The sequence below is a fragment of the Tasmannia lanceolata genome, unplaced genomic scaffold, assembly GCF_043159265.1.
Source record: "Tasmannia lanceolata isolate RefF3 unplaced genomic scaffold, GAP_Taslan_0.1 ptg000003l, whole genome shotgun sequence".
Classification (NCBI taxonomy): Eukaryota; Viridiplantae; Streptophyta; class Magnoliopsida; order Canellales; family Winteraceae; genus Tasmannia; species Tasmannia lanceolata.
In genome coordinates this window covers 21,947,616-21,973,937 of record NW_027518680.1, presented here as the reverse complement: position 1 = coordinate 21,973,937, position 26,322 = coordinate 21,947,616, and the positions used below count along the sequence as shown (strand labels likewise).

Here is a 26,322-nt window from a genome sequence, read left to right as displayed (position 1 = left end):
TAACTAGTTAAATGGATGCAGAACCGTGACATGCCATTACCAAAAAAATAAAATCTTGGCATGCCACCACATGCGTTTGGAATCATGGAAAGTGTGTTTATTAGTGAAGAAAATTATCCCATGGCTTCCTGAAAATTCTAGCTAAGAGAAAGATTTTGATGGAGACCTAGGGGGTCCAAAAAAATAGACAAACACATTTATTTGTAATAGCCAATAAGTCTTGACATGGAGAGATTAACAAGGAGAAAATAATGGGACAATACATATGGATTTTGTCATGGTTGACAGAATTGATGATTAGAAAAAAGAGTAAAAGAAACCCACTATGATTCAGGTTTCAATAGTTTCTCGGAAGATGTTACTGATCTTAGGGTTGGGAACTTGGGAGTGAAGGACTGGCTATGGCAATAATGTGAAGCTTTTAGTCCACACAAGATGGCTAATCAGCAAGTCCAATCAAATGGAAAAAATTAGCCAATAACTGATTCTTTAGATTATTTTGGTCAGTAGATTCCATGTGTAGAGTTTTGTGGGAGTTAGTTCATAGGTCTACCTTTACTTTTTACCCTTTTTAGAGATAAAATTTTCCCATAATGTATTGTTCACCTCGTTTACCCTTTTTTGGGGATGAAATTTCCCACTATGTATTGTTTATTTGTTTACTTTGGTTTCAATTCGAATTGCTAAGTTGTCTAGACTATGAAGAATAAGTAACTCAAAACTAAAAGGAAAAAAGACATGACATCACTTTAAAAACAGATTTCAATGTAAGCCCATGCATAATTATACTTGTCCACAAAGAAGCAGATGAGTCAGCGCGGCAGCCCCCATCCGACAAACACGATATTCAAACTAAAAGCAAAACCTAAATGCACAGCTCTACAATAAAGAAGGGGCAAAGAACATAAACAAGACATGGACAAAGTAGTAGTCACCTGGAGTTTTAAAGGGCTAGTATAGACTCTGACAGAATTAAGTTCAGTGAGTATAGTAACTAATGGGAACTTATTATATCCCAAAAACTCCAATATTTTGCTTGCTTCAAAGTCATCCTCTGCATAACCAAACAACAATTAGCTGTCACAAATCAGAATAATAGCTTGTCCATTAACAAAAGCTCTGATTAAGTACTTTATTAGAACGGGTTATTTCAAAATCTTGACTTAAGCTTATCAAAAGAAAGCATGCATTTTTAACCATACAATTAGCTCAGTTGAAAACATGATTTATAAATAAAAGGCATGCATGCTTTCACAACTGCAATTTTTTTTCTTTCAGCATCTCACACAGCCAGCACAGAAATACAAGCTACTCATTAGTCTATATAGTTAACATAATTGAGTTTTAATGGGAAACTTTATAGGAACTGAAACAATATGTTAATAATAGAACTCCCCATTTACTATTCATATCATGCTTTATTTTTACTTTATCCTTTTTCAGAAAGATGAATTTATGAAAGCCATAAAATGCTTCAAAGAAACAAATAAACACAAATATTGTGAAGCCAGTGTGTATACTACAGGTATGCGAAGTCTTACATATCTGTCTAACACTTAAAAGCAACTCAAATTTATATTGATTAAATAAGATGCTGTAAGAGACCAATATCCTAGACAAAAGAACACAGTTGCTGACAAGTGCAGTGACGGAAACTATGAAGCACGGGTACGGGTACGGGGTGCGGGTACGACACAACACGGGTACGTGGGTACGTGATTTGCCAAAAAAACCGGGTGCGGGTACGTTCGGGTACGCCGAATATAATAATATATTTTAATATTTTATTATATATTTATAAAAATTAAAAAATAATAATTGTAGAGCAATCAAATAACAATAACATCACCAAAATGGAAAATTCTAATATTACTCTTCATTTCATAAGTGATTAAGTTCCATATTTCATAACAAGAGGCATCAATACATCATTCATTAGAAAAAAAAGTCTGTCACCAGTGCCTGACAAGATGAATAATTTTTAGAGAACAAATTATGAGATTTTTTTTACCGGACTTTTGGGATTTAATAATGTTTGGACAAAATAGATTTTATGAATTTTTAAAATTTGAAAAATACCCCACCGTTTGGAAGTTAAGAAAGTTAAAATTTTGACCCGACCCTTTTTCTTTGAATTTTGTACTAGAACTGGAGAGTTGACTTTTTTCCTTTTAGATTTGGGTGTTGAAACTATTTTTAATAAATCCAAAAGAAGGGTATTCCGTTATTTACATGTAAATCTTAAGTAAATGGACAATAAAATAGTAAAGACATTTACTTAAATGGTTTACATGTAAATACCGAGTACAGGAAAGTAAAGACAAGTACAGGAGAGGAAAGAGAAGCAGGAGAAGAAAGAGAAGCAGAAGGAAGAAGCAGGACGTGTCGGGTACGCGTGGGCGCACCCGACACGCAAAATTAATTATTTTTTTTACAAAAGAGGGGGGTACGTACCCCGGACGTACCCGCACCCCATACGTGTCGGGTGCGGGTGCGGGAGCCCCGGGAGAGTACTCGTGCTTCCTAGGACGGAAATCATATGAAGCACCAGCTTTTGATAACTATACAATTAGCTCAGTTGAAAATCTCAATCAGTTTCCCGGAAGAAACCGTTGAAATCTCACCCAGGCTACCCAGCTTCCCTGAGAAACCATCAAAATCCGTAGCTGGAGAACCAGATGGGCGGCGGGCAGGGGTCACATGGAGAGGGATTAGCAGCGGTGGGGGTCTTACGGCGCCATATCTCCTTCTTCTCCTGCCTCTTCTTCCTCTAACAAGAGACAAAACCAGAGAGAGTCGGGAAGTGGAGAGAGAGAGAGAGAGCAAATAAACCATGTTAACGACTCCAACATGTTTTCGAAGAACGTCAGGTTAAAGTGTGTTGACGGAAAATTCGAGTGGTTTCCATTTCCTTTCCCCAGCAAAGAAGGCAACCGAACAGACCCAAAGGGACACAATAGAGAACTTGGAAAAGAAAAAATGATAAAGGGCGGCCCAGTGCATGAGGCTCCCGGTCTGGGGAGGGCTAGATGTACACAGCCTTACCCCTGTTTTGCAGAGAGGCTGTTTCCGTGACTCGAACCCGTGACCACAAGGGAGCAACCTTACCGTTGTACCATAATCACGTTAAACTCGAAAAAAATTAAAACTTTCAAGTTTTTAATCATTGACTGAAAGGTCATAAAGCGCATGCTCAAATTCAATGATAAGAATTCCCATTGAAATCGGTGAGGTAGTTGGATGAATCACAAAAACCCACCTACTTACCAAATGTCACGTATCTCTCGGGCTCATTTTTTACAATGCCAAGGAAATGATTTTTCAGTGCAATATCTGGAAAAAGAACTGCAGCAACCTCAGCATTGCTAGTTTCAACAAACTGAATTTCATTATCCGCGGTTGCTGCTTTCAGAAACTCTTCATAATCGGGTCCCTGCAAAAGATAAGATCTAATGAAAACAAATTCAGTAGTACAACAGAAAAATAGGCACAATATTATGATTTATTGGCCAATGTTTGCGTGCCTGCAAATTCATTCAGTAATCTGATTAGAATGGAATATTTACTAGTAATATGCTTAAAAACTGAACAAAACCACATTGAACCGATTTAGAAGATAAAAGGTCCTGGATTAGAATAGTAGACAGCTCTTCATAAGTATATAGAAGTGAGGAAGATGGATTTAGTATGTAGAAATTTTATATATTTGTTTTGTCTGTAAGATTGCACATTTACTAAGTGAAACAAAGGTAAAAATCAAAATTGCCAATGGAAAACTTTTTTTTGAATATCAATGATTTTATTTAGAAAACAAATGTCAAAGGTGGTCAGGAACAAGCCAAAAATCTAAAAAACTGCAAGAGGTCATGAGGGGAAGAAAATCGAAAACTTTCAAGGCTGGCCTGCCACCTCCGCCTCTAGCTAATCAGCCTGCCAACTCTGCCTCTAGCTAATCGGTCTGCCTCAGAGTATGTCGATCTCCAAGCATGACAAAAATTGACAAAATGCCCAGCCAAATTATCAAAAATCTCTTCCATCACAATCGTGCTTCTCCAAGAGAATGAGGCTCCAATTCTTAACCACCGAATCACAATGAGAGAGTCTCCGTCCACTATGAGATAATCAAGATCTGCCTACTCGATTAGGTGAGAACTAGTGAGAATAGCCAGCACTACTGCGTTGTTAGCATCTGAAACGCCTAGAGGGCCAAAGAATGCCAAGTTGGCCTCACCATATGACTCATGCAGAAGGCCAAACCTAGGTTTCCCACTAAAGATCCATCAAAAGTGAGCTTAATAAACCTTCAAGGGGAAGCCTATAAAGGGAGTATAGAATTATAGATGCCTATGTAATCTTACTAAGCTGGGAGAACCTCATTTCCATAGATGGGATGAGCTACCCTACTGCGTCATGAGAGTGTATGCTCCGATAGAGTATCAACGGAGATGTCAGGAGAGAGTCCTTAAGCAGAGGGTCTGTGAGGACCAATGGAAGAAATTTTTGGCCCAGTATCACAAGAAACGAGACTTGATACAAATGGAAAGTTGACCTTCAATACATAAAGAAGCAGCTAGAATGGCTAGAAAAACAGTGGTTTATAACCCCTCTACCACATGACAAGGCCAGTAGTCTTGATGTGGACTACCGGGCACTGGAGTTCCAGTTCAAATTAAATCAAACAATTCAGTAGTTGAAGTTTCACGGCTCGAGCCCAAGTTTGTAACATGAACAGTTCATAACAAACTTTGGACAGGTTCCAATCTGGGAGAGAAGGGAAAACAAAAGAATTCCAATATTAAGTGTTAAAGTCCAGATCTGAACCCTCTTTGGAATGAAATGGGCTATTGCTTTGGAAATAACTCTTGGTCAGAATCAAGCAGTAAACTTGACTCTCGGCCAGTATGCAGGAACTTTTTTTTTTTATGGGTAGTATGCAGGAACTAGTCTGGTTTGAGGAGTTTCCAGAAAACAGATCCAAATCTGTCTTCTTTGGTGTCACGGCAGTAAACTTTGGGAGAGTTTGGTGAAGGAGACAAGGCAAACAGCACAGAAGCTGAGATAGAATGGTGGAACAACTGAAGGTGGGTCCTCAGGTCTTGATATTGGACGAATGATTGACATTCCTAGGACGTGTTCAATAAATCAAATGTTTCTGGATCTGGATTGATCATTTTTTTTTTTGAGAATTAACAAGGATTTATTAATTAAAGGAGGGACAAGGCGTCCCAATACAGAAAAACGATATGGGGTCAGGCACAGAATTGCCTATGAATTCCCCGTAATATCATTACAATTGACAATCATTTCCGCCAAAGTTACCCCTTGTTTGGCCAGTATATCCACACGGGTGTTGGCAGTTCTCCTCCTATGAGTAAGCTGTCGATGGAGGCTCCTTACTAGGTCTCGTATTTCATCAAGAATATTGTGTAGTCTCCATGGCCCGCCTCCATGATTACTTGCCTAAGTTATAACATTAGATGAGTCCCCCTCCACTATAAGGGGTCCTAAATTATGCTCAGAGTACCATCTTACGCCCAACAGCAGTCCCCTCGCCTCCGCTTCATTAGCATCACTTGTTCCCGCCGGTCCTGAATACGACATTAAAGTTATACCCATATGATCACGGATCAGTCCCCCAAAACCCGCCGGTCCCGGATTACCAAGTGAGCTGCCATCGAAGTTCAACTTTAACCAACCTTCCCGCCGGAGCTTTCCATTGCGGTGTAATTGAAGGCCGATATCTTCTTTCTCACAGCACCACGTTCCACTTACGCAATGCAACCCCGGTAGAATACGGCATGTTTCCTTTTGCTTTGGCCCAGGTGATTAAGGATAACTTTATGTCCAGTACAATATGCCTCCATACCTTAGCTTTCTCCGAGAACACTCGGTTATTCCTTTCCTTCCAGATATGCCAAATTATCGCAAACGGTACAGATTTCCATAAATCTTCCCCCAGGCAGCCATGAAAAGCTCCATTCCAATTGAGAATGACCTCCGATATTGCCCCCTGCATAACCCACTGTAACCCAAAAGAAAGAAGCAACGCATTCCATATTCGGTTGGAATAAGAGCAATGTATAAACAAATGATCGATGTTCTCCTCCGCTTCTAGACACAGAGAACACCGATTAGCGAGCTGAAAACATCGTTGCTTTAGGCGATCGAGTGTGTTGATACATCTATGTGAAACTGTCCAAGCGAAAGCCTTGATCCTAGGTGGAATATGTTGTCGCCATATGTTGCCCCAACTAGAATCAGGCCCTTCATCATTACTCAAAGCCTGAAAGAATGATCTCACCGTAAACTCACCGTCCGACTCAGATTGCCACAGCATGGTATCCTCCGCCTGTGGTCATAAGTAACAATCGTCCAGAGCTTTAAGAAGGGCAGCATAGTTTGTGATTTCATCCTCTTTTAAGTTTCTACGCATTTGTATGTCCCACACCATATTGGCAGCCCCAAACCTTTCTTGAATATTCTCCGCTACCGATGCTTGTTGGTTACGCGCCAAGCGAAATAAATCCGGAAATCTCTCCTTGAGAGTTAGAGTCCCAATCCACCTATCTAGCCAAAATCGAACATTCACTCCCTTCCCGACCTTAAATCTAATAACTTTATGAAACAAATCATGCACAGAAAGTATAGATTTCCAAGCCCCCGAGCCCTTTTCACCAGGTGGGTCCCTGCTTATCCAGTCACCCCAAAATCTCCCGTATTTTCCCCCTATAATCTTCCGCCACAGAGCCTTCTTCTCGGACCCGAACCTCCACAGCCATTTTCCCAGCAAAGACTTATTTCTTAGCTTTAACGACCCTATCCCAATCCCACCCTTCTGTTTTGTTCGACATACTTTCTCCCATTTTAGCAAATGTTTGAGCTTTTTGCCCTTCTCCTGCCCTTCCCATAAGAAGTCTCTTTGCAGCTTCTCTATCCGCTTCGCCACAGCCGCCGGTATTTTAAATAGTGACATGAAATAAACGGGCATGTTGGCCATTGCTGCCTTGATTAAAGTAATTCTTCCACCGAAGGATAGATAATTTTTCTTCCATGCCGCCAACTTCCTTTCTACCCTTTCCACAACTGGATTCCACTGAGTTGCTGAGGGAACCCCAAATCCCAGAGGGAGCCCTAGATGTGAAATAGGGAGGGAGGTTGCCAAACACCCCATAACATTAGCGTGACGCATAAGTCTGTCGATGTCAATGTTGATCCCCGCAATCGCACTCTTGTGCATATTAATTTTTAGGCCTGTAGAGATTTCGAATCATTTGAAAAGAAGCTTGAGATTATATACCTGCTTCGTACAATCCTTCAGGAATACAAGCGTATCATCTGCAAACTGAAGGTGAGTGACTTCAGTTGAATTCTCAGATACCCTCAGCCCCTCGATGTACCCCAATTCCTCCGCTTTCGAGAACATACTACTGAGGACTTCAGCAACCATAATGAATAGGTAAGGTGATAATGGATCCCCTTGGCGAATTCCCCTCGAAGATCCGAAAAAACCTTCAGCAGAGCCATTAATTAGTATAGAGAAGGAAGCCGAGGAGACGCAAGCCATCATCCAGCTTCTCCACTTGGTTCCAAAACCCATTTGATCCATCATATAATCAAGCACATTCCATTCTACGTGATCATACGCCTTCTCAATGTCCACCTTGATGATGACCCCACGCCCTCCACCTCTTTTAGCGGAATCAAGAAGCTCATTTGCTATTAGGACTCCGTCAAGAATTTGTCTATTATTAACAAAAGCCCCTTGAAATTTAGAGATCACGTCGCCAATAACCGTCTTGAGTCTGCCAGCTAGTACTTTTGCAAGAATTTTGTATACCCCATGCACAAGACTGATAGGCCTATAATCTTTGATCTCCACGGCACCGTTTATCTTCGGGATTAAGGAGATAAAAGTTACATTAGTGGCTCTGTTGAGTTTTCCCCGTTCATGAAACTCCTGAAAGAAAGCAAAAATGTCATTTTTGAGGGTGTCCCAATGTTGCTCATAGAAAGCCATCGGGAAGCCGTCTGGACCCGGTGCCTTGTGCTTTCTGAGGGATTTAATAGCCAGCTCTATTTCCTCCAAAGAGAAAGGCCTTTCCAGCCATTTTCTCCGACTTTCAGATATCTGTTTGAAACTAAGGCCAGGGAATTTTGACCGCCAGTTGTAATGGGTGGTATATAACTTCTGGTAGTAATGCAAAATGTGATCCCGGATGGCCTCTCTCTCCTCCACCAGATTTCCATCCACTGATAAACAGTTTATTGCATTGATCCTCCTTCAAGCACTAGCTATGCGATGAAAAAACCGTGTGTTCTTATCCCCCTCTTTCAGCCAAAGTACATGTGATTTTTGCCTCCAACTGATCTCCTCTTTCCGGATCATTTCCTCATACTCCGTAAGTAGCTCTGCCCTCGCCTGTCTATCCGCTTCCCCCAGATTTGTTTCCACCTCTTTATTTTCCAGCAATCCCAACTTCATCAGGAGTTCCTCCTTTCTAAATTCTCTATCCGCTTTTGCTTGCTTTGCCCATTCTCTAACTTTTATTTTTATTGTCTTCAATTTCCTACATATTACAAAACCCTTCCATCCCACCACCATTTCGGAATTCCACCACCCTTGTATTTGAGAATTAAGTTCCTCCACATTGCAAAGACCCATGTCATACCTGAAAGGTTCTGGACCATCGTTGAAATCAGACATCAGGAGCATCACGGGAGGCCGAGATTCAGATCTGTCATTTTAGGTGTGACAAGAAGTAAACTTCGAAAGAGTCTTTGGATGGATCCAGGCCAAACAACACGTAAGCCGAGATAGAATGGTAGAACAAATGAAGTCAGGTCCTCAGGTCTTGATATCGAACGAATGCTTGACATTCCTAGGCAGTTCCAGAAGTGTTCAACAAATCAAATGTTTTTGGATCTGGATTGATCGTTAAGTGCCAGAACCGATTTGTAACTATCAAGGGAGGTTGATTCTAGATAGCAAGTGAACAACTGGACTTCATTTAACAGTAAACAATGAGGAGCAACATCCTGGGTGTAACAACTGTAGAATTCTGCAACTAGTATGGTTTATAGAGGTAAAGGAAGGAGAAAGATTTCAGCAAGAAAAAACAATTCATGAAAGCACAAGAGTTCAAGATCTTGAACTTTCGATTACAGAGATATTTAATCAAGAGTTCAGATCTGCTAACAGGTGTGTTACTCTTGACTTCTACCTGGAGCAGGTCACATGAACAGAGAGTTGTCGAGTTCGAGTTTAATTGCAAACAGTCAGGAAATTTGAACAGATCAATCTGGATCTCAACGAAGTTTCATGAAAAAAAAAAAGAACATCTGAAATCTCAAGGAGAACATATCTGAGATTCAGTTATATGAAACAAGTTGTGGAAGTTTTTATATGATGCCCGACCGTCAAGTACCGTCAAAAAGGTACTGCCCTTGATATTTGATCCAACAGCAGCCCACTTTTTAAGAGGCTGCTGTTGGATCAAATATCAAGGGTGGTACTTTTGAAGTACCACCTTCACGCTACTTGACGGTCGGGCACCATATAATTTCTCCAAGTTGTGGTTGACAAATATGAGAACAATCGATTGTAGCAGAAACTACAAGGTTATACAAGTGCAATCTGCAATTTGTAGACAGTTCAGTTTTAAAGTGTTGCCACTGTATCAAGTAATCTTATTTAACCAAGTAACTGAGAAACTAAAAGAATGTCATGAATAATGATCAAGCAACTGAGAAAAGATTCCCTTGAATTCAAACTGAGAAACAAAGAAAAGTTTACTTCACTCTACAGGGAATTCATGTAGAGAGAGAGAGAGAGAGAGACAGAGACAGAGAGAGAGAGAGAGAGAGAGAGACAGAGACAGAGAGAGAGAGAGAATTAATGCAAGAAAAGAACATTGATAAATATCCAGAAAAGAACAAAAACAGAGAAGAGTTTACTTCACTCAACAGGGAATTTATGTAAAGAGAGAAGAGGGCCTTACTCTTGTGAAGGAACCTCTTCACTGCCTAGAAGAAAACTCTCTCTAAAACAAATCTCTAATGAGCTCTCAAAGAGCTTCACAAATCACACGACCAAAACTTTTAACAACCTTCAAAACTCCCTCAACTCCTCCTCTTTTCTCTACTTACAGAAGCAAATGAATCTTCTAGACTTCTAGACAGTTGGAAGGCCATCCAATTCCAGCGGATGAGGTTTGCACAGCAAATAACCAGCTATATTAAGCCGATGTAGATGAGGTTGTTACAACAGCCACATGGGTAATTGCATGGTCTTCAAAGATCCACAACTCCTTCACTCTCTTCTCCACATGCTCAGCCACTTTACAAGTGTTTAATAATGCGAATGCGGCGCGGAACGCGGCTGAAGAAAATCCTAGTCGACTCGGCACGACGAGGTTGACTACTCGGTTGACACAGCTGAGTACTCGGTTGACGCGGTCATAATTCGGGAGAGTCAAAGGAGTTTTTATTGACTCTTATGGCAAAACCATGGTTTTAAATTTAGGCACAAACCGAAACGAAATTCACATGAAGTCTTTTCTTTACAAGATTTCACCAAAATTTTACCAAAATTTCACCGAAATTTCATTTTTGGACTTTTTTACAAAATTTCCACCGAAATTGCTGAAATTTCAAACGAAATCGCTGAAATTGACACCGAAATTTTAGACATTTCAGTCGAAATAAAAAAAAATAAACGAAATCATAATCATATTTTTACATGATTTCGGCCGAAATTTCGGCACGAAACCATGTTTCGGTTTCGGTGCGGATGCGGCGTAATGCGAAAAACGGCCAAGGTAAAAGGGAGTCAACTAGGGGGAGTCGCCGCGGACGCGGGGGAGTTTTAAAACTATGCTTTACATTTCTCTTTTATTGCATAAACATCCCATGTCCAAGCCTCTGTTGTGGCAAGTTACACTCACCTCTACAATGCACACACATCCATGGTTTTAAATTTTGGCCAAAACGTTTCGTTTCGGCCGAAATATTTCGGTTTCGGTGGAAAACGAAACGAAATTCATAGTGAGTCGGAAAAGTACCAAATTTCGCCGAAACGTTTCGGAAATTTCGGCCGAAACGTTTCGTAATTTCGGAAATTTCGGTGAAACGTTTCGGTGAAGTACAAAATTTCACCCGAAATTTCGGAAATTTCGGTGAAACGTTTCGGAAATTTCCGAAATTTTTACAAGATTTCGTCCGAAATTTCGTACCGAAACCGAGATTTAAAACCTTGCACACATCATACACCAATTCCCCAATACACTGTGCTACACACCATGCACCAACATAAACTCACACCCCTACGGACCCCTGAACAATGCGTACTTACATGTACACACCCCCACACACATACAAGAGGGGAAAAAATACAACTACCCTAGGCCAAATGAAGCCCGTACCCTTTGGTCGGGACCTGCTCTACATCCTACACCACACCAAACACCCCCGTCTTTCCTCTCCCTTTCTCCCCTTAGAACAAAGCTTTTCCTCAAGCTCAGTTCCTTCAGGCAAGAATGAGTATAGACTCAGGTCATCAAGCAAGCAGGGATGCCATCCCTCTCTACTCAGCCAAAGAGAGTGGTGATGCCGATGTCGGGATCAAACACGAAGCTCTCTATAGCAAGGAGCTTCATTCTGGGCCCATTAGTCATGTCACCTTGATCCATTCTTGGCCGTACCTCCCACCATTAGAGCAGTCGTACTGGTGAATTGTCCCTGTTCTTTCCTTGAATTCCATGTAAGTCCCTTGCTATAAAATTTTCCTCAACATTCAAAAATTCCTGCCATGTCATCCCACTGTGTTCATCCTACCTCCCATGTTTACGTAGGACAGTCCTACCCTGCTCAACAACAAGAGTGGAAATCACCCCTGAAAGAGCAATAATGTCTACACCTTTCATCACTATCTCTGCCTCTGTCATCTCAATTTTCTCAATCTGGCCATCCGACGTAATGTCAACACTGGCACTGGGTTCCTCTTGCAGGAGCATGGCAATGATCACATCGACCCATCACAGCTCATTAGAATAGGATTTCCCCTTTTGTTGCATTGCTCATAGGGTAGTGTAGTCATTTTGCCATTTTTCCATGTCCCTTATTGCCCTTTTATGTTAGTAGGGGCATTTTGGTTATTTTGCTAGTGATAGTGGCATTTTGTCATTTTTGAGTAGCTAGGGGCGTTTTTGTCATTGTACTTTATAATTGCCTATAAATAGATTATTTCCCACCATATGTGAGATTTTGAGAGACTTGGATTTTGAAATGAGAATTTGAATGGTGTTTGTGTAGCTAGACCTAGATCTAAAAATTGGGGATTTGGAGGGAAAATTTCCCTTGCAAATTTCGTCCAAGGAGAAGGTTCTTAAAGCTTGAAATTCCAGTTCTCTTCTCCATCACCATCTTCTAACCTTTGTTTTCAACAAGGTTATTAATTCAATCTCTGATTCTTGCAATCCCTCGCAAAAATCGACTTGAAGAGTCTTGAAGAAAATCATCATTTGGAGATCAAAGGAGAAAGATCAGTTCGTGACCTCTCTTCACTATGAAATTGCTGGAAGCCTCTAATTCATTGGACATTTTAATGCCATTTTCGTCTGCAATTATACTCTGTAAGTGCATTTATATACAGCTACCTTCCCCTCAAATGGATTGCTACGACTTTTCATAGGATCTGCCTCAAGGCGTTCCAGCAGTCCAGCTTATAATTGACTAAAACCATCTAATTTTGGAAATTGGATCTGCTCTCGGTTTAACAACTGAGTATAGGTTATTTTGGATGGTGATGCATGGGTTTTGATTAATTCACTAAATTTAAAGCTTTCAAAATCATTCTGAGGCTTGGATCTTATTCCCTTTAGATTCTTAAGAAAGTGGATGAAAGTAACACTTGGATATGGAACTATAGCCTATGATTGGAGTTTCTACACTACTTGCTTTAAATATGGATCACCTAGAATCCATTAGCATCCTTGTGTGACATCGTAGTGTGATTCGGTTTGCTGAAAATTGACTAATGGTTATAGGTCACCTAATTCTGATACTTCTTATTGCCACTGAATGCAAATAAGGAGCAGCAATTGATGACTATTCATTCTGAGCTCACGTTCTGGAATGTCATTGAGACATAGAAGCTTGCTCATTCATCTAGAGATTAATCTCAAAACCGAATCAAGACATAGAAGCCTGCTCATTCATCTGGAATATCATTAAGACATAGAAGATTGCCTTTTGATTGCCACAGTTAGCTGCTCATTACTGGATGTTCTCTTCCACTATGGGATCTGTTGTGTTTATAAAAGGCTCAATGTATTGTAGTAGCTGCAACTATTCCTCTTTAGTCCCTACTAAAGTGATGTTGTACGTTTGCATTCCTCCAAAATCGCGCACTTCTAGTGACTGTTAAATGTTCCTAAAGGGACTGAAATGAAGGAATTGAATGACCTAACGAAAACCAGTTGCTGGAGATCGTTTCAGGTCCTCTAATTTTGTTCTTTGAGCAAAGCTTCACAAGAGACTTTGATCTGCCAGGTTTTGGGTGTTCTAAATGAGGAATCCTTTTTGCATACCATTGCAAATACCCTCTTTCATAGATCTGTCCATATCTAAGGGATTTAAAACGATTTCAAAGGCATCAGTTCTTTGATTTGGATGAACTTACACATTTATATTGCAGCCACTTACTATCCTCTTTGGGCATTAACCCGGTGCATCACATTAGAGCCCCACCCTACCATCTGCATCAGTTCCTCATCATCCCAACCTACAAAGAGGAGAAATCCTCTCTAATATGCTCCTGCTTAACAGGCTCTGGCAATGCCTCATCAATCAAGACATTGTCTCCGGACTCAACACTAGCCTATGTATCAAGGCTATCCTATGTCTCAAGGTGATCCTCTGTGATTGGCTCCTCTGACAACTATGCAAGTGAGTCATCAATGGAGTTCGACGCCTCATCCTTTACCTCTTCCTCACTACCAGCCTCATCATCTGTAACATCAGCCTCATTAGGAGGAAGGGAGCGTGCACATACAGGTGTTGAGCGCCTCCGTCACTGCTCAATGAAAGAACGGAGATCATTTGTCGCCGCTTTAAGCCTGGCTTCCCGTTCACGACGGGAAGCTGCTTCAAGTCTCCACCTATAAGCCATGGGTGCATAGAATCTCATGAACTGATCCCGTACCGATGGAAGAACTGATCCCACACCTCATCCCATCTGCGAAAAAGAGGCTCTCCCATCTTAGAGTGCTCCCTCTCCATGTGCAGTCACGTGAACTCTGCGCATAGTTTGACAATCTCTCTGGCATGCTGTAATATCTCACAATGGTTCATGCTGTAATATCTGTGATACGCATCGAGAGCATTGACCCATTTAGACACTCAGCCTCACAACCATCATAGGCAACATAGCCGAAGATGTAAGGAACCAATGATGGCTCCATAGGTGGTCATGTGGTAATTCGGTGCCAGTGCCCAATGTCAATTTGGAGAAAAAACTATACTGGAAATCAAGCGGAAACCAAAACTCAACTCTGAACTGGTGCCCGCTGCTCTATCCCCTTCAAATCAGTTCCCAACTTATCCCAAACTGCTGCCAATAGGCTTGCTTTCTAGAGGTTTAGCTAAATGTCACCTTCTCTTCATTTATGAACCAACTGAACCTCATTGATTGAATTGAAGATGCTGACCATAGTACTTTAGCGTAGATGAGATCAGCAGGTTTGGTGCTATGGTTGTAGACAGTTCACATTGGGACTTGTTTCCACATCTAGACAGGTCCTAGAGTGTTAATCATGAAAAGGCAGCTCCCACGCATGACCCTCATGGTCAGATTAGATCTGAACTGCGCCCTACCAATGCAATGGAAGGAATAATGTTTAGATCTGAACATTGGCCTCCCTGAAGTTTATGGTGCTGTTAAAGATCGGTAGTTCACTTCCTGAATTGAAAGTCACAATCCCCGTCTTCCCAAATTTTCCTTCTTAATCCTTGTGGCTTCATGGCAGATCTGTCCTTTAGGTAATTGATCCAGTAACTGGAATCTATAGCTGCTAACACAAGCAACCTGTAGAACTGTATTGGACCTGAGACTAATCCGAACCACTATGGAGATATGGTTCTTTATAGGAAGTGCAACTTGCACGTACAAGTAGAATTTTGTCACTGCAGTATCTGACAATTCAGTAAGAGGTTGAAGCTGACAGAGACCAAGCAAATAAGAAGTGGAAGCTGTATTCAAGTTGAATTTCAGGATGCAGTTTCCAACCTGTACCGGTACCAATTTCTTTTTAAATCAAACTCATTGCCAGAGATCTTGTTTCAATTGAACAACCAAGATCTGAACTAGCTTAATTTCCAGAACATGTGAAACTGAAGTGAGCGTGCAGTCATGTGACTTCCAGATCACTCAAGTAATGTATGAATCCAATTGATGTTAACAAATCTTTAGTGTGGAAATTAAAACAACAGCGGGCAGTAGCTCAATTGGAAACCTTTCTAAAGCGGGTATACCAAAAGGCACCACTTGATGTCGACTACCGGGAAGTAGAGTTCTAGTTCGAATTGATTCAAGCAATTCATGAGTTGAAGTTTCAAGACTCAAGCCCAAGTAGGGCTGCAAATGAACCGAGCCGGATCACGAACATGTTTGGGTTCGGCTCATTAAAAGCTTGGCTTGGGCTCGTTCGTTTACTAAAGGAGCCGAATCCGAGCCAAAAAATTAGGCTCATCAAATAAACGATCCGAACTTGAGCTTTGTATAGTTCGGCTCGGAAAAGCTCGTGAACTTTTTAGGCTCGGTTCATAAATCAGAGCAGAGCCGAGCCTAGCCGAGATTTAAAGCTAGTTATAAAATCTCATCTACGCATTATAGAAAACTCATAAAGAATTAAAGATCCTTACAGTACTTTGTAAAAAACAAGGGAGTATAAGGGCTTACACGGTATAAAATCTCCTAAAAAAGTTAGCAAAAAAGGAGAAGGTCATTTTTGCAATCAATAGTACAAGACAAGATATTATTATTTTATATATAGTCCCTTATTTTTCAGTACTGAACTGACCACACTATAGGATGATCCAAACCGTCGATTGAAAATAATCTCAGCCTTCCATTTAACTTCTAAAGAAACCCTAAGGTTATACACTTAATAGGGGCCGTGAGAACCCGTGAGGTTTGTGCGGAAGGGGTATCACCGTTGGATTTCCATCCAATGGTGTATAGGAAATGTTATCTTAAAAATGAAAGATAAAGACCAAATTCCAAAATGTCAGAGGGAAAGTAGCAAAAGTCAGTACTTCTTCTACAAGTCAGGGGGTTGTCATTTCCAACAACAAAAAAAGAAGCTGAATGAGCTTCTCCCTCCTCCCTCTCTCATTTCTACACAAAAGCTCTCTGCAACACTTCTTCTTCCTCTGCCCTCTCTTTCAGCCGGAGATTTAGCCGGCCAGAAACGATTTTTTTCCCTCTCTATCGGCGGCGGGTGTAAATTTAGGCGTGGGCGTGGGCATGGGCATAGGTTTGGACGTGGGATTTCCCTTCCAGTATAACAAGACATTTAAGGTAAGTTTCCCATCTTCGTTTAGGGAAATGTATATTCACCTCTTTTTCTTACTTGGAACAGCCTCTTCAAGTGTAAAAGAGCAGCCATAACTACACTAGAGGGGGCTGTCTCAAGTAAGAAAAACCCAATGTTACTTAGTGATATTTATTTGATTTTTTAGGCTCGGCTCATTAAAAGCTCGGCTTGGGCTCGTTCGTTTACTAAACAAGCCGAGCCGAGCTCGAGCTTTGTGAAAATTTGGCAAGCTGAACACGAGCTCAAAAAAAAAAAGCTCATCACGAGCCGAGCACGAACAACCCAATGTTCGGCTCGGCTCGGCTCGTTTGCAGCCCTAAGCCAAAGTATGTAACATGAACAGTTCATAGAAAACTTTGGACTGGTTCCAATCTTGGAGAAGAACAGAAAACAAAAGAATTCTCCGAAGTGTTAGTACAGATCTGAACCCTCTTTGGAATGAAATGAACTCTTGCTTTGGAAATAACTCCCAATCAGAATCAAGCACTAAACTTGACTCTCATCCAATATGCAGGGACTAATCTGGTTTGAGGAGTTTCTTGAAAACAGATCCAAATCTGTCTTCTTAGGTGTGACCAGAAGTAATCTTTGGGAGAGTTTGTGAAAGGAGCCACCGGGCAAAAAAAACAGAAACAGAGACAGAATGGTAGAGCAATTGAGGGCAAGTCCTCAAATCTTGAGTATTGAACAAATGATCGACATCCCTAGGCAGTTCCAGAGATGATCAACAAATCAAATGTTTTTGGATCTGGTTTGATTGTTAAGTGCGAGGACCGATTTGTACCTATCAAGGGAGGCTGAGCTAAGAATAAACACGTGACCAATTGGACTTCATTTAACAGTAACCGAACAAGGAGCACCACCCTGTGAGAAACAATTTTAGAATTCTAAAACTATTGTAGTCTACAAATGTAAAGGAGAAAGACTTCAGTATGAAAAATCAATTCAAGAAGGCACAAGAGTTCAAGATCTTGAACTTTCGATTACAGCGATATTCAATCGGGAGTTCAGATCTGTTAATGACTGTGTAGACTGCACTAGTTTTAGATGCACATAGTTTTAGATGCAAACAGTACTCTTGACTTCTACCTGGAGCAGCTCATAGGAACAGAGAATTATCGAGTTCGAGTTTAAACGCAAATAGTTAGGGAATTCGAGCAGATCAGTCTGGATCTCAACTAAATTTCAGGTAAAAAAATATGAAGAAAATCTTAAAGGAGAAGAACAGATCTGGGATTCAGTTATTTGAAACAAGTTTTGTTGTGGACAAATCTGAGAAAAATCAGTTGTTGCAGAAACTGCAAGGTTATATACAGGTGCAATCTACAATTTGCATACAGTTCAGTTCTGAATTGTTGCAATTGTATTCTGTAATCTTATTTAATTCAGTCATGTGAAGATTTATAATAGGCATAAGAAGGAATTCTAAGAGAATGACAAGAAGAATGATCAAGCAACTGAGAAAAGATTGCCTTGAATTCAAATCGAGAAAGCAAAAGAACAATGACACAAACCCAGAAAAGAACAACAGAAACAGAGAAGAGTTTACTTCACTATGAGGGGAATTCATGTAGAGGAAGAGAGCGAGTAAACACACCCCCCCCCTCCCCCCGCTCCTCAATTAGCGCAAGAAGGGAGTCTTCTCCCTAGCCACTAGGTAAGAAACCATAGGGTTTCTTTCTCCCCTCTACCTCCTCTCTCTTGTTCCTTCTTCTCATCTTCCCTCTCCACATCTTCTCCCCTTTTCTCCTTCCTATCTTTTTCTTCCGTCTTCTCTCTTCTCTACCCTTGTTCCTTCTTTTTTCTTACTCATCTTCTCCTTTGCTTCTCATTTCCCCTTCCTTTCTTCCTCTTTCCTCCTCCCCTTTTCTATTCCTCCTCCCTCCTTTCTCCCTTCTCATTTCCCTTTTGTTGTTTCTCTCCCCTTCCCCGAGGCAGTTTCCCTAACCTAACCCTGCAACTATTGCAGTCCACGGCTGCAACAGCCCATCTTTTGCGTCTCTTTCCTTCCTTCTTAAATATCCACTATTCCCCCCGCCCCCTGTGTCCTCTCTTGCGGTTTGGCAGTTCATAGTCAGTTTAGGGACTGTTTGTTAGAGATTATGCAAAATGATATTGAGAAAATTAAGTGAATCTTCTCAAGTTTTTTTTTTAAGTGAATTTTCACAAGTTTTATTTAAATTAGAAAAACAATTTTCAGACAGGGCCAGTCGACCAGGGTATCACAGGCGACCGCGGATTGGTTTCTGGAAACGTGAATAATTTCCAGAAAGGTGTGGGCGGGCGACCGCGGAAAGTCCGGTCGACCGCGGTTCTTTGGATCGTAAAAATTAAAATGGACAGAAGCATGCCGGCGGGCGACCGCGGTAGCCCGGTCGACCGCGACTGTTCGAAAAACTATCCGTTGGGAAGAAGTGAACATGGCTTTTCACTTCCGTTTTCAAACTTTTTTTCATGTCTTTTGGTTCCCAACAGTCATGGATGTTTTTCAAACACAAGAGACACCTTGTGGATGATCCAAACCACTTAAATCACAAAAGGTTGTGATCGAATGGTCATTATTCAAACCAATCCAAGGGATGTTTTGAAGGGATGTTTTCCTTAATGAATAGACATCTAATGCTCTATAAAAAGAGCAGAAATTTGTCTTTTTTACACTGAAAAATCAGTTATTGCTGTACTTTTATTTCTCTCTCTAGCAATCTCCTATTCCCTTAATTTTCAAGTTATTTTGTTCATTACACAGTGCACTAAAAATTGTTTTCTGCAGAAACAGTTTTAGTGCTTTTTCTCTGAGGCTTGAAGTTCTTAAAAAGGCATTTTGGGTTTGATTCCACTTGTGCAAAGTGTCATCAAACTTTTGTAGGATCTTCCTACAAGGCTTCATTGAATCTTGGAGGCAATTCGCAGATCCCCTATGCACAAAATTGGTTGGGGCGAAATTTGTTTTAAGGAAAGCGATACGCGCCTTGAAGCAACTCTACAGATTTCCTTATTATTCAAATTCCCACCAACACTGTTCACCGTAAAACAGTCCCCTTTCCCCATTCTTTTCTTTGCTCCTTATTCCTTATTGATCCTATTCTCCAATTCCGAGGGTCGCATGTGCATATGCACATCATATTCTCCCCTTGGCTCTCTTGTTTGGTGACGGTTGCAGTCTACCTTGTCTGATCAGCTTCTCAACCGTTCCACCACTTCTCTTGGCCCCTTCATGCGATATTTGAGGATGAAATGCCTACTTACGGGGTGAGATCCTACCTTTGTTACTTTTAGCCATATCAAACCCTTGATATTGATTTCACTAGTACCCTTTGATCATCCACACCTTGTACCTATTTGCCTTGAGACTTTTCCTTAGTTTGGTGGATTTTGGGGCCTAGATTTCAGTTATTTCTTTATTTTAGAATGTGTTCAGACCAAGGTTGCCAAAGCGGGAAGCGAGAAGCGGGAGGCGAAGGCTCTCAGGAAGGTGGGAAGCAGGAAGGGTTGGAGAATTTTTTTAATAGTTAAATATTTAAAAAAAATTAAAAAAAATTACTAAAAAGATATAAGAAATAATTATATGAACCAAATATTTTTTTGTATGGTAAAGATATCATAAATGAAAAAGATAGAATAAAGTACAAAGCCGACTAAGAAAGCCGACCCAAGGGGCAATACAGGAATGATATGATACAAATGGATAAAGACCTAAGGGGGAAAGAAATCAAAAAGCTTCAACTCCTGCCTTCCCACCCCATCTATAGCTAATTTGTCCGCCTCGGCATTTGTTAACATGATGGAAAGCCACATCCACACCTCTAATCAGGTCCATAAATTCGTCAGTCCAAGCAGCGAAACTCCAAGGGAAAGCCTTGCTTCCCTTGAGCCACCCTATGACATTAAGTGAATCCCCCTCCACTAATACCTTAGCCAGATTGGTAGATCCGACATGTCTAATACCCTGTAGAGCCGCCCTAATCTCTGCTTCATTAGAATCCGCCACACCTATAGGACCTGAGAAAGCCCATATTGTTGCGCCTTGCTCATCTCTAAGAAGACCTCCAATCCCTGAAAGACCTGGGTTACCCAAGCTTGAACCGTCAAAGTTAATTTTAAGAAAACCAGGAGGTGGAGGAGGACACCACTTGGGGCCACCCACCTTCTCACTTTCTCCACTCGAACATACCACCGTCCAACCAAACCAAAGATCATAAGCTGAAATAAATCTAAAACTAGGGAGTGCTCTAGCCCAAGATATAGTTAGGGCGAAGACTGAAGTGGAAACACAATGGGGACTTTTTGTCAAACCTTTAAAGATTCTAGCATTCCTTTCCTTCCAAAGGGACCATATCTTAGCAAGCAGAGGTAACTTCCATAAAAATTACCTTTCTGACGCCAAGAGGAGAGGTCTCAGCAAGATATCAAATCCAACAAATTAGCGAGAAAAACCCATGCCAAACCAAATCTCTGAAGGACCCTACACACCAGTCGAGCAAGCTTACAATGCAAAAGAAGATGGTCCACCGATTCTCCCGCCTCAATACATAGCGCACAATGATCCACTATCAGCATTTTCCGTCTTCTTAAGTGATCAACTGGTGTCAAGGTCCAAACTTGTCGAGAAAAAGAAAGCGCAAACCCGAGGAAGAGCTGGCAAGGTCCAAACTTTGGCCGCCTGCAAAGATCCCGTGCAAGGAGTGAGCAGGTGGTAAAAAGACTTGACGTTGAGTTCCCCTAAAGTGCACCAAATCCAAACCCTCTTGTCCACCCCAAACCTACTAATGTAATGTGAGTCAAGAATCTCCAACAACCGAGCTATTCTCTCTACCTCCCAATCAAAGAAATTCCTGCAAAAGTTGAAGTTCCAGGCAGTACCATCTTCCCCATGCAGCATATAATCTGAAACCCATGCTTCCCTGTTTAAAGCTATCAAGAAAAGATTAGGGAACAAATCTTTTAACGAGGACTCCCCACACCACAAGACGGTCCAGAATCTAACCCTTTCCCTGAAGTACACCCTGAAGCGAATCCCATTATTAAATTTAAACTTTTGGTTCAGAACATCTCTCCACACGATCACACCCCTACACTTAAACTTATCATCAGGCACCCAATTTCCAGGCACATTTCCATATTAATCTTCAATCAGGCGAACCCACAAATGCTAGCTTTCCTCACCAAATCTCTAGAGCCACTTGCCCAAGAGTTAAGTTTACCTTCTTTATTCTTCTAATCCCCAAACCGCACGATTTTAAAGGTTTACAAGCTTCCTTCCACTTGACAAGGGACATTTTCCTTTTCTCATTCACACCCCCCTCAAGGAATCTTCTCTGAATGCTTTCAATTCGCTTAACTATGCTCATAGGACATTTGAAGACAGACAATTGGTAGATCGGGATGTTGGCCAAGACCGCCTATTAAAAAAACCTTTTTATTAAAAGATCCAACATTTACTTAGAAGAAAATCACCATCGGCTGAAATGCATGTGCTGACTAGTCTATTGACAAGCGCGTTGAACAAGTGCCTGACAAGATGAAAAAATGTTAGAAACCAAATTATGAGATTTTTTTTACCGGACTTTTGAGATTTAATAATGCATATATACTATATACATTGTGTATATCCTTTCAATGCATCCAATGCCACGAAACTAGTTCGTGTGAGCAACCAAATAAATGCGGGACCTCTATCTAATAGATAATAATAGGTCAATCGAGTAGTGAGTGGGATCATAGCAGGGATTTAACGGTGGATCATGCAGAACCACAAGTGGGCCCCACTACGATTATTGTTCCGTAGCTAATGCTACAATCGCATTGAATCAGTAGCCTCCATCGAGACGTGACCCTGAAGATAACCGTCAAATCATCATACCCCTAATCACATCAAATGTGCAAGTCCACATCTACCAAGTTGAGTCCTACGGGAGGTGGCCATCAACTACCCCCTGGGCTCACTCACTGTATACCTTTCAGTCAAGCAGTGTCGGCCCGCAAATGCATTTGCTAAAACTATTTCAAAACTTATTTTGTGAAATCCTTTTGATAAACACTTTATCAAATCCACCAGGCCAGGTATTTTTCTATGCCTACTGCTCTGACCAAAACCGTAGATGCTATCCTATAAAACAGGTGGAGAATTCCATGTCGGGTATCACTATTGACCTCGAAGGTTTGTCGAACACTCCAGTACTACCCTTTGGTAACTCCAAGTGAATCACGGTTAGATAGACCAAAAATGAGAGATTCGCCAACAGACCAATATGACCCCTCAGGTCAAAGGACATGTAAAGGGTCATGTCTGGTAGAATAGCTCAACTGTCTCATGTCCACAAACTATTCTAATGTGATCATGTTCAGTACGCAATCTCATTGTCGTACCCATTCTATCTTGCTTAGGGTCCACTACCCAAGTGATTGAGATAAGTCACTCCACATCTCGTGCATGTAGGCAAGATAGATGCTAGTTGTATACAGGAGGATGTGTCCAACCTCAACCCCAACTAGGAACTACTAAGGTCTGCAAAAACTGGAATCCCATATCTCCTTGCTCCCTAGGATCTGTGAATTCATGAGCATGGGTTTCCTACTTTGCTACCTAAGGACAAATACGTGTTAACAATAAGTAACATATCACACATATTTAACTTTTTAGTACCCATAAATTGTCATGAAAAGAAACTTTTATTGATTGGCATGCGAAATATACTGGTTTTAAGGCACCAACTCTAACAAGATATCCCTCTTAGGTACCTCCTGTCCAGTCATATTTACTACATCCTCATCCCGCCTCCTTACATTACTAATGTTGCACTCATATACTCTGTCTTAGTCCTACTCAGTCTAAAACCTTTGGATTCCAAAGTAGTTCTCCATAACTCTAATTTAGCATTTACGAAAGATATCCCTCTTAGGTACCTCCTGTCTAGTCATATTTACTACATCCTCGTCCCGCCTCCTTACATTACTAAAGTTGCACTCCATATACTCTGTCTTAGTCCTACTCAGTCTAAAACTTGTGGATTCCAAAGTAGTTCTCCACAACTCTAACTTAGCATTTACTCCTGCGTCGGTTTCGTCGATTAATACTATGTCATCTACAAAAAAAAATACTCGGCACCTCATCCTGGATACCCTCTGTAAGCTCATCCATAACTAGCGTACTAAGATAAGGGCTTAGAGTTCTATTTGTTGAAGTAACTGCCATTCTTTAAATATATGTCACTCTCATTGAATTAACTTCATTCTTATTGTTAGCTATTGTCGCATAATTACGATTTAAATTTTGAGCCTGTAAATCTTAAAGATATTGTAATCAATATAATATTAATGCCTTCTAAGATAAAATTATTTATAACTATTTATATATGACTCTTTACGTAACTCAAGGTAGGAGATACCCATGACCATCGGTCATGCATTATGGGAAAGGCTGAGCCATATCTTTGCTTCCCGTGTCCATAAATAAGCATCTAGCGACCATGCTACATGGTCTAGAAACACATCTAGAAGCTCAAGGGACCATACTACATGTTAAAATCTGAAGATTAATAGAAACCAAAAGCTTTCAACAGACAGTAACGATTTGAATTTTGAAAGGCTTTAGTAGTGACATCCTTGAAATAGTCATTAATGCTTTCAAATCTTATACTATCCATCAAAGAATAATAATCAAATAACTGACAATCGATAAAAAAAGGAGCTATAAAACTGAAACCAAGTTGGCTTGTCGGCTGTAATTGGAGTAATATAAGGTTTTCACCTGCAACAAGGTGCTAGACTCGTCATATGTGGTTCTTTCTTTTTCTTATAAATCAAGAAGCAACTTATTAAAAAGTAAATAGAGAATAAAAAAAGCAATCTAGTCAGAAAAGCAATGTTCACAGATATATTTCATAGGGCAGACTCCAGGTTTCCATAAAGATCCCAATAAATTTTTTTTTTTAATGGTTAAAGATCCCAATAAGTTCTCATACCTCAAAGTCCTCAAACCAACCAACAACGAATATGTCATGCTTCTTAAGGAACTCTTCTGCCGCAATTGTGGAGGATAGTCTGATAACGGGCACACCGGTTTTTTTTGTAGCCCATATTATTATTTCCCCCCTGGTTTACAACAGCAACCATAAAGACAAATCAAGTTGAATTAGAACTTACATATCATAATCCCTCAGGAAAATAATGGTGACAAAAAAGTTGATTCCTAGGATGCATTTAAGTGCACACCCAAATTGTAATTCACAAGTACCCAAAAACATTGTAATTCGCATGTACCCATATACACACTAACTTTTCGAATGGAAACAAAAATACTAGGTTGTGAGACATAATGGTCAAATTAGAGAGTAACGTCCCATCGGGATTCCCTTCAATTTCCTCACATTACATGTTTTCCCCATCGAAAGATGCGTGGACTTGACTTCTATAGAAAATATACAATTCATAAAATACCAGATAATTTTCCAATAAGGAGGCATATGATCTAGTAGAAAACCAGATAGGCAGACAAGTAATTGTCTAATCTATAAAAGAGCAGGATTTAGAAAGTAAATCAAAGGGGCTCCTGAAGGTTTCATACAAACCATCCACCAGAAGCATTCTTTTTCTGTCTTAGTTAACCAGATAGGTGGACAAGTAATCATCTAATCTGCGAAAAGGATGGGTTTTAGAAAGTAAATCAATAGGGCTTCTGGAGGTTTCATACAAACCCAGAGTAGCTGGAAACTTCTTGGGTGGGTGGAAACTTTTTTCTCCTAAAACGCGTTTCAGAAACATTCCCGAAACATGATAGAAAAAATTGGGGAAACGTTTCCTAAACGCATGGTAAACAAAACCTTGAGAAAAATGGAAAACTCGTAGAAAACGTATGTGAAACGTGTGGGAAACATGTGTGAAACTTACAAAATAGTTTTCGAAAAAATACAGCAAAAAATTGTAGAATTGATATTAAAATGGAAAACAATAGCATATATTGTACTAAAAAAATAAAAATAAGAACAATTCAAATAAAAATTTGAAATTAACAAATTTGAAATTTACAAAACCATATATTTCGTGTTTTCCTTGTGTTTCATGTGATTTCATTTGTGTTCCTCTATAGTTTCTGAAATGTTTCTAATGCGTTTCTTAAGACGTTTCTCAATGCGTTTCTCATGCGATTTTCTATCGTTTTTCCATTTCTCGTTTCCCCTCTATTTCTTTATGTGTTTCACGTTTGCTTCCCGAATTCGTTTCCCACCGTAGAACATGCATGTATGTGTGTATACTCAAAACCTGACAAATCGCTTAGATGAGCCAACGGATCTCGTCGGTGGTCAGCAATTCTTAACACCCAAACTTATAATAAAATCAGACAACAGCAACAGATTAGCAGTAGCAGCAAGATCAAAACTATAAATGAAGAACTGGAACCATCCAAAATAAATTTAAAGGAGTAAAACTATAAATCGACATAAAGAAACTGAATTCCTATTAGTCACCCTTAGAAATAGCAATAAGAAAGTAGACCAAAGCACAAGAATTACAATTGAAGTAACGTACCCAAGAAAAAACCAACCATATGAAACCTGCACTCCAACACTGAGCCTTCTGGTTATAACCAGTGTTTTAAAATGCGGATGCAGGCTAAAACTAGGCCAAAGAAAATCCTAGTAAAAACGCAGACTTGGACAAGAATGCAGCCGAGGCAAAAGGGAGTCGACTCATGGGGTCCACAATGTCGCGGTGTGTCGGTGTGTTTGTGTTT

At 40.5% G+C, this 26,322-nt stretch overlaps 1 protein-coding gene across 3 annotated transcripts in view; it reads right to left on the bottom strand.

Annotated features, from left to right (window-relative positions):
* The window catches only part of LOC143853851 (protein disulfide isomerase-like 1-6), a 43,415-nt gene that overhangs the window by 15,868 nt on the left and 1,225 nt on the right, over positions 1 to 26,322 (bottom strand). For all 3 annotated transcript variants that reach the window (XR_013237296.1, XM_077363562.1, XM_077363566.1), the window contains exons 3-5: positions 24,554 to 24,683; positions 3,268 to 3,433; positions 936 to 1,054 (exon numbers count right to left, since the gene is read on the bottom strand). Coding sequence is in view for 2 of the 3 variants with exons in the window: in XM_077363562.1 (XP_077219677.1) it covers positions 936 to 1,054; positions 3,268 to 3,433; positions 24,554 to 24,683 (415 nt within the window). In the remaining variant the exon portion in view is untranslated. The remainder of the gene's footprint in view (positions 1 to 935; positions 1,055 to 3,267; positions 3,434 to 24,553; positions 24,684 to 26,322) is intronic.